Source organism: Taeniopygia guttata, chromosome 5, assembly GCF_048771995.1.
Source record: "Taeniopygia guttata chromosome 5, bTaeGut7.mat, whole genome shotgun sequence".
NCBI lineage: Eukaryota > Metazoa > Chordata > Aves > Passeriformes > Estrildidae > Taeniopygia > Taeniopygia guttata.
In genome coordinates, this window is record NC_133030.1 from 61,153,542 (window position 1) to 61,162,026 (window position 8,485).

The window sequence follows — 8,485 nt, forward strand, 5'->3', positions numbered from 1 at the left end:
AAAACGTGCCCTATTTTCCCTGCAAAAGAACATCAGAAATTGTTTATGCGGGTTGCCATAATCCTCTCAAATATGGGTCAGGCTGAGGTTAAGAGCAGCCAGAACTCGCACATCAAAGACGAGCAGGGTTAACGAAAACCCCACAACCACGTGAGCATCCCGATTGTTCCCTGTCCTCCCAAGGTTAGAGGTGCGGAGAGGAGGCTCAGGATATCCCTCACAGCCCGGAGCTGCTCCAGGGAAAGGCAGGGATGCTCTCCCTGCTCCTTGGGTACCACGGGCAGGCAACTGCCCATCCACCTCCGCCGGGAGCTGCAATTAAACCAAGTTCACGGTTTCCCGATAGGTGAAGCTCATCCTGTTAATTTAAACAGACCATCTGCATCTTTCGAGAACGACAAACTTCATTAGTTCTGGTTAGTTAAACCGAGCGGTGATTTGTGATAATGAGCCTGAACAACCTGTCACAGCTGGGCAAGGGAAAGGGCGCACTTTTTATTATTGCTATTATTATTATTTAACAGAAAAGAAAAAAGGGGGGAAAAAATAAAAGAGGGGGAGGCTTTTGTGCAGGAAAGAAGGTCAAATTCAGATTAAGTTGCTGTTAGGTTAATCAGAGGAACTAATTAGGGAAGGGGGGGGAACGCCGGTCCGAAGGCCAGCGGGGAGCAGAGGGAGCTTTTGGGAACATCCCGACTGCCGGGGAAGCACCACGAAGCCAAGGGAAAAGCATCCCTGAGGACTTTACCTGAAAACCGTGCAAAAAAGCACAGAGGCAGCAGCTGCTCCCAGCAAGCCGCAGAGGAGATTGACTCGGAAGGCGGGGGAGCCGCCGGGCAGCTCCGTGGCCACTTTGGCCAGCAGCGTGAACAGGGGGTAGCCAGGAGGGTGGGCAACCTACGGACAGAGGGACACGGGGATGGAATGGGGGGAGAGGCTGGGAATAGGAGCAGAACAGCCCCGAGCAGCTCCACTCCCCGAGCCACCCTCACTGCCCGCCCCAAATCCCCATACCCATCCCAACCCTCAGTGCCCATCCCAAATTCCCACACCCATCCCAACTCCCAGTGCCCATCCCAAATTCCCATACCCATCCCAAACCCTGGTAGCCATCCCAATCCCAGCAAGATTTTCCCTTCAGTGGATCTTGCTCCACGCCTCGCCCATAATAATGAGGCGGCGAGGAAAAGGAGGTGCCACGTTTCATTAGCGAGCCTTAAAGGGCTCCTTGTTTGGGTTCACAGTATATTAGGGTCATTCAAAAGGCTGTTGTTGTTTTTTTTTTCCCCCCCTTTTTTTTTTTTTTTTTAGAAAAAAAGCAGCTTCTCAACTATTTTATTGGTTAGCAAGTTGAAAGACCACACTGCTATCGGATTACCACCGCGCTGACAGTCCTAAGGTCTTGCCTAAAGGGATCATGCACCATAATAAAGTTTATTAAATAATAAAACTTATTAAAATTGTTAACCCGATTTATTTTATTCTCCCCAGCTTATACAAAATTTGGGTTGATAATAAGCCAGCTACTGTATATACAGTAAAGCCTTTGCTTTATAATTTAGTTTAATTGGATTTAAAACTTGAAGTAAATTGTCGCGTGCTGTACTTATAAGTTAGTAAAAACTGTGGTTTGAAAATAAATTAATCTACTTTACTCCATGCTTAATTAAACTTCCTTAATTCCTAAAACTGTTAATGAGAGCATTGATTAAACAATAAAACTAATACTTACTCCAAGCTCATATGCGGCTGTGATCAGCTCCCCTGTGAAAAAATAATGTAAAACCAATAATTACTATTAGGAAATGACACTCCTCCAAAGTTTTCAAAATCCAAATGCTTGCATTGGGGTTTTGCATTAATTTGACTGGATAAAACTGTAAATCTGTGGAGATTTAACAGCATGAAATTTTCTAAGAATATTTTCTCCCTCTGATGTCATTGCACAAAATATCTTTTGTATGTTTTCGCGAGACTTTTATGAACAGATAAGTGAAAATATAGGTAGGCTCGGGCAAAGAATGGCCCGAGACACTCCAAATGCAGACGTGTGTGTGTGTGTGTGTGTATTTTTAATTTAAAACTATCTGACTCAATAACTTTCAAGCACTACAGTTTGAAACATGTAAGCTGCATTGTCTGTTCAACAGCCCAGTTGTTTCTCAACAACAACAACAACAAAAAAATAGAAATCAACACAAAACCAGAGCTTTACAGTTTTTAAAGAGGAAAAATATAATCACTGATCCTGCAAATCTGCATCCATTTATCTGGGAAGGTTGCTCTCCCTTGATGCTAAAGCTAATTCTGCTTCACTTTTACCTGTCAGTGGATGCTGCACTCAGGTCCCAATAGAAACAACATTGAGATTTTGCATTTTGTTTGTATTTTATGCCAGGACAAATAACTGCCACAAAAATAAACTGCCACGTTAGCAGAATAGTTGGCATTTTTAGAGCACTTGACACTGGAACATTTTGCAGCAAACTCTCCTGGACAACATACATTGAATATATTCAATGAGCATAACGCATTCAGGGAGAAACAAAATTAAAAATTGCGGCTGGTTTTCCTTCTTTCCCTCAAATTTCATAATCCAATTTTACTGGTCCTGCTCATTTTGCAAGCACCAAGGTCATGGCAGCATTGTTAGATGGGAAATACACAAATGAAGGGCGCTGGTGGCTTTAAATGCTAAATTAACAATATTTTAAATTTCTGTACAATCACGTTCTCATCATGCCATGCAAAGGGGGGCAGGGGGGAATGTACAAATGGCACCTTTAAGTCCTGACACCAGGATTTAAAGTAAAATGCAGTAAATGTTGCATTCTAAAATGAAGATTCAAGTCAACCCATTACTGCTGGTGGCAACTTCTGCAAAATTAGAGCTGTGGGCTGGAAGTGACTGGGGTCAAACCTGCCACTTCCTTGCACCAAAATCTCTCAGACATGGAGTTTCCTGCACTTGCAAACACTGGTTCTTCTTATTTTAGGAAAATTTCACCCTACTGCAAAACAGCCCCCAAAAAGTGGATGCAGTGGGAAAACCACCCACCCCAGTTCTGAGCCCTTCAGAGTTCAGCAGCTCCAAAATTTCCAGGGTATGGCGAGGCTGGGGAGGGATCAATCCTCCTGCACACAGCAAAGGATGGTGAAAATTAAGGAAACCCTAAATTTGGCACTGTGGGGGGCTGGTGGTGCCCATCACCCAGCACATCCCAGGGATGCTGCTCCCAAGCCAGGCATGAATTCACCTCTACTAAAGTCCTTCCTGGGATGCAGCAATATGTGCATCTAAAAATGCAAAAATTTAACTTCATTCACATCGCCGTGACGTTTATATCAAAGGCAAAAATAGCCCCAAAGAAACACAGCCACAAATCAAGCAGGAAGCTGCAGAAATAATATAAATAAATCACCGGTGGAAGCCACCACCAAGCTTTGAAAGACAACAGCACAACTTTGCCTTGTAAGATTTAAGAAAAAAAAAAAAAAAAAAAAAAAAAAAAAAAAAAAAAGCATGCAAAAGATAAGCTCACAGGCTGCAGGCCTGTTGAATTCCAGTGGGAAAATGAAAATAAGGACATAACAGCCACTATTTTGGATAAGGTTAATTCTCCATCTCCCACCCACACACCTGAGCATCCCTCACAGCCCCCATGGGCTGGAGGAGTGAGGAGCACTGATATAAAATAACAAAACACACAGAGGAAGAATTACAGCATCCTCAAACTTGGTTTCAATGTCTTGTGACACAGAATGACCTGTGGCCTCTTCAGGCACTGGCTCAAACTGAAATGTTTATTCCCTCCAACTCCACAGGGCCAGGAACTGGATCAGTGATCCTTGTGGGTCCCTTTTAATTCAGAATATTCAGTGATTCCGGATGTAAATGACTTTCTGACTCCCCCATAAATGTGTTCAGGCAACAGCCCCAGTGCTGCCTGAACTCTGATTTATTCCCAGCAAGTTTGGGAGCTGATGTTCAAAACATCACAGTGAACACTTGGTTGGTTTCTTTTTTTTTTTTTTTTAACTTTATTTGACCCCTTTTTAAGCTGTTTTAACATCTGTGGATGTTTCTGAATTATAATTCCTTCTGCCCCTATTATTCTCTCATTCATTTCTTTATTCTAACACTAAGTAACACGAGGAAGCTGCCCATGGAAATACCAACTGCCTTTGACATTTTTAGATTAGTGCAAACTTTGGGAACAATTAAAAATACAGATAGCTTAAAAATAAAATAAAATAAGATAAATTAAGATAAATTAAGATAAAAAATAAAATGAAATAAAATGAAATAAAATGAAATAAAATGAAATAAAATAAAATAAAATAAAATAAAATAAAATAAAATAAAATAAAATAAAATAAAATAAAATAAAATAAAATAAAATAAAATAAAATAAAATAAAAATACTAGGCTCTTTGCCTGGAAGCAGATACAGCAAATCCTTAAGCAGCTCTTTACCCACACAAGTAGCCTCAATGTTTTTGGTGGCACAAGTTTCAGGCATAGGCAAATCAAACACCTCCAGCAGGGCCATACACAGATATTCCAGGGACTCCAGTTGAGGCATTCCATGCTCAAGCCGTGAGAAACCAGGGGAATAAAGTCCAAAAAACTTCTGACACTGTGATGGGACATGATGCTGGCTGGGACAGGCACAAGGAGACAGCACCTCTGCTCAGTCCCAGTGAACACAAGGAAGGCAGGCAGCAAATTTAGAAAAAAAATTCAAAAAATAAATAAATAAGGAGAGACAAGGAGCGAGGTCACAGGGCTGGTCAGGGGACATTGTCCTGACAGATTTCCCCTAACACCACAGTAACCTGTGGAAAGTGGGGTGAACCCATGTGCTGTTTGGCTGCTTGTTCTGTCTGCTGGGATAATCCACATCAAACAAAAAACCAAATCCCAGCATCCATCCATGGCACCCCCAGGAGAACCTGCATCCCTCTCTGCAAAGGCTGCTGAGGCTTATTTGCATCCCAGAAGGAGAATCCAGGCTCAAGCACAATTAAGATCCAAATTCCTGAGGCTTCGTGCAGCATGAACAGCTCAGAGCACAGAGTGCTTTCCACAGACAAAAAAAAAGGCAAAACTTATCATAAAAACCAAAATGGTAACAACTGTAAATATATCAATCATCACATATTAATTAATACACCTAGAAAGAGCAAACCAGCACTTTTAGTAACTTGGGAGCAGAACAAAAGCTATCAGGATGCTCATGGCCAGCCTGGCCAGTGCCCCTCTCTCTCCCCACACATCCTGAGCCTGTAAAATACATTAATCCATTAAAATGGCATTTATTTAAAAGGAATTTCATGCACAGCTTGGATTTGAAACCGCTGGTGAGCAGGAGGCACAGCATTAAGCAGAGGCACTGAACTGTTCTGGGATGACACAGAAGGAAAGTATCCTGGACACTTGTTGCATGGAATAAAAATTATCATATTCCCAAGAAAAACCAAGCCCTCCTATCTCCAAATCATACACACAAAACCAAAGTATTTTTAAAGCAAATCAGTAAAATTCACACAAAAATTCAGACAGTCTGACACTGCCAGGAAGCTGCACTTGCAGACAGGCAGATCCAAAGATTTCCCTGCGGCACAAGCCCGGGACAGTGACAGTCCAAGCAGTGACAGCACAGCTGGCAGCATGCCACATCTGTCCCCTCAAGCCACCAGCTGTCCCCTGCCTAAATCCTTCTCTGAAAGGCTCAAACCATTATGGGGTGGCCCGAGGGCACCACCCCAGAGGGGACCTTGCTGTGCTGACCCCACTGGGCCACTGCCCTGGCCCTGAGGGGTGCACACCCCAGTGCAGGGTGTCCCTGCTGCACTCCCTGTGAGGAGCTTTAAATGCACCAACCCCAATGGGGTGAGCACCCCAAAAGGGGCTGTACCTCACCAGTGGCCACGGGGACCTAATGGGACCAGCAACCCCATGGGGTGACAGCAATGCACCCGTCCCTATAGGATGGTGACAGCAACCCCCAGGAGTGACACTAATGCTCCAGTCCCTATAGGGTAACAGCAACTATATGGGGTGACAATGAAATACCAGCCCCTAGAGGATGAGCATCCTTATGGGGTGACAATGAAATACCAGCCCCTATAGGATGAGCATCCTTATGGGGTGACAATGAAATACCAGCCCCGAGAGGATGAGCATCCTTATGGGGTGACAATGAAATACCAGCCCCTAGAGGATGAGCATCCTTATGGGGTGACAGCCAGTCTAAAGGGGTGACAGCAATGCACCAGCCCCTCTGGAGTGAACAACCCTATAGGGGTGAGAGCCATGTACCAGTCACCCTGTGGGGTGACAGCAATGCACCCATCCCTATAGGATGAGCAACCTTATGGGGTGACAGTGAAGTACCAGCCCATATAGGATGAGCATCCCCATGGGGTGACAGTGAAGTACCAGCCCCTATAGGATGAGCATCCCCATGGGGTGACAGTGAAGTACCAGCCCCTATTAGATGAGCACCCTTATGGGGTGACAGTGAAGTACCAGCCCCTATAGGATGAGCATCCTTATGGGGTGACAGTGAAGTACCAGCCCCTATAGGATGAGCATGCCCATGGGGTGACAGTGAAATATCAGCCCCTATAGGATGAACATCCCTATGGGGTGACAGCAAGCCTATGGGGTGACAACAATACACCAGTCCCTCTGGAATGAGCAGCTTTCTGTGATGACAACCCAGTGGGGTGACACCGACCCTCCAGGGGTGACATCAACGCACCGGCTCCTCTGCAGAGACCAACCCTACGTGGGTGACACTGATGCACGATCTCCCGTGGGGTGACAGGGACGCGCCGGTCCCTCAGGGCTCGTTCCCCTCACGCCCCCGCCATGCCCCAGCCGTGACCCGGTACGTTACCCGCATCCCCGCCGGGCAGGGCGGGCGGCAGCGTGGCCGTGTAGAGAGCAGCCACGGCAGCGCCCAGCGCCCCGGCGGCTCCTCCCGCCCCATTCCCGATCCCGATCCCGATCCCGGTGCCGGTGCCGGGCCCGGGCCCCGCTCCCATGTGCGCCGCCACCTTCCGGGTTCGGCCTCACGGGGCGTGCGGGCTGTGCCATGCACCGCCCCGCGGGGGGAGCACTCCTGTCCCGCTCGCCTTCTCGCTGTCCCCAAAGCGCCTCCCGGGACTTCTCCCAATAGAATTCTCAGATACAGAACAGAGAGAGCCGCTAACACAGTGAGGCCATCCATCGCGGCCTCCCGCTCTCTTCCATCCTCCCCCGCGAAGACGAGTTGGTACAGCCGGAGGGGGAGTGCGGCGAGGCGGCCGGGCGGGACCAACGCGCGCGCGGGGGGGAGGAAGGATGAGGCGAAACCACCTCGGGGAGGAGGGACCATCCTGCCTTTCCCTTGCTCCCGGGATCTCCCTTCGGGATGGGTTTTTTAAGGATCGGCTCCTTCTGGCCGCTCTCAGACACATCATAACCCTCCTCGGACAGTGCTGAGTGCAGGCTGCAGCCCCTCCAGCACAGCCCCAGTGTGCCCATAGACAGATAATAAAGATTTAACCCCTGGATGGGGCGGCACAAGATGCTGGGGAAGGAAAAGATGGAAGGTGTCAGCGCTCGGATTATTAAAAGCGGCGATTCCCGCTGCGGGAAGCAGTTAAGGAAGGCAAATAGCATCCCGAGACCTATCGATAGAGGACTAAAACACATCCGTGGAAATCATTATGGGATTGTACGAAAGAGCGGTGGGGCCATACCTGCAGAATTGAGACAGATTAAAGAGAGGCTTTTGAATACAAATGAAAAAGGTATAGAAGAGGGTAACGAGGATAATAAACAGCCTTATGGATTAGATCTAAGTGGGGACGTTAGAAAATGAGGTTTGCATTTATTAAGGAGAAAAGAGCAGGATTAAGGGCTGACACAACCGAGGGAAGATGCGTCGTGCTCTGGGGGCTGGAGAAGCTCCTGCAAAGGGCCCCGCTAAAACAGCGGCACAAAACCCCTGGAAGATAAAACCAAGGGATTAAATTAAAGAAATTCTGGGGTCCCCAGCACAGGAGGGACATCAACCTGCTGGAACCAGTCCAGAGGAGGCCACCGAGATGATCTGAGGATGGAGCCCCTCCGCTGGGAGGAAAGGCTGGGAGAGATGGGGGTGCTCAGCCTGGAGAAGAAAAGCTTTGGGGTGACCTCAGCGTGGCATTCCAGCACCTGAAAGGGCTCCAAGGGAGCTGGAGAGGGACTTCTTACAGCAGCACGGAGTGATAGGACAAGAGGGAATGGCTTCAAACTAGAAGAGAGTGGGTTTAGATGGGATATGGGGAAGAAATTCTTCCCTCTGAGGGTGTGAGGCCCTGGCACAGGGCACCCAGAGAAGCTGTGGCTTCACCTGGATCCCTGGAAGTGTCCCAGGCCACGTTGGATGGGACTTGGAGCAACCTGGGATAGTAGTGGAAGGTGTCCCTGCTATGGCAGGGGGTGGAG

At 47.3% G+C, this 8,485-nt stretch overlaps 1 protein-coding gene across 1 annotated transcript in view; it reads right to left on the reverse strand.

Moving 5' to 3' along the window:
* TMEM260 (transmembrane protein 260) overlaps positions 1 to 7,103 on the reverse strand; it is a 33,002-nt gene extending 25,899 nt beyond the window's left edge. The window contains exons 1-3 of the mRNA XM_030275215.4: positions 6,909 to 7,103; positions 1,733 to 1,764; positions 749 to 897 (exon numbers count right to left, since the gene is read on the reverse strand). Coding sequence (XP_030131075.4) covers positions 749 to 897; positions 1,733 to 1,764; positions 6,909 to 7,056 — 329 coding nt within the window. The 5' untranslated portion in view covers positions 7,057 to 7,103. The remainder of the gene's footprint in view (positions 1 to 748; positions 898 to 1,732; positions 1,765 to 6,908) is intronic.
* Positions 7,104 to 8,485: the final 1,382 nt, after the last annotated feature.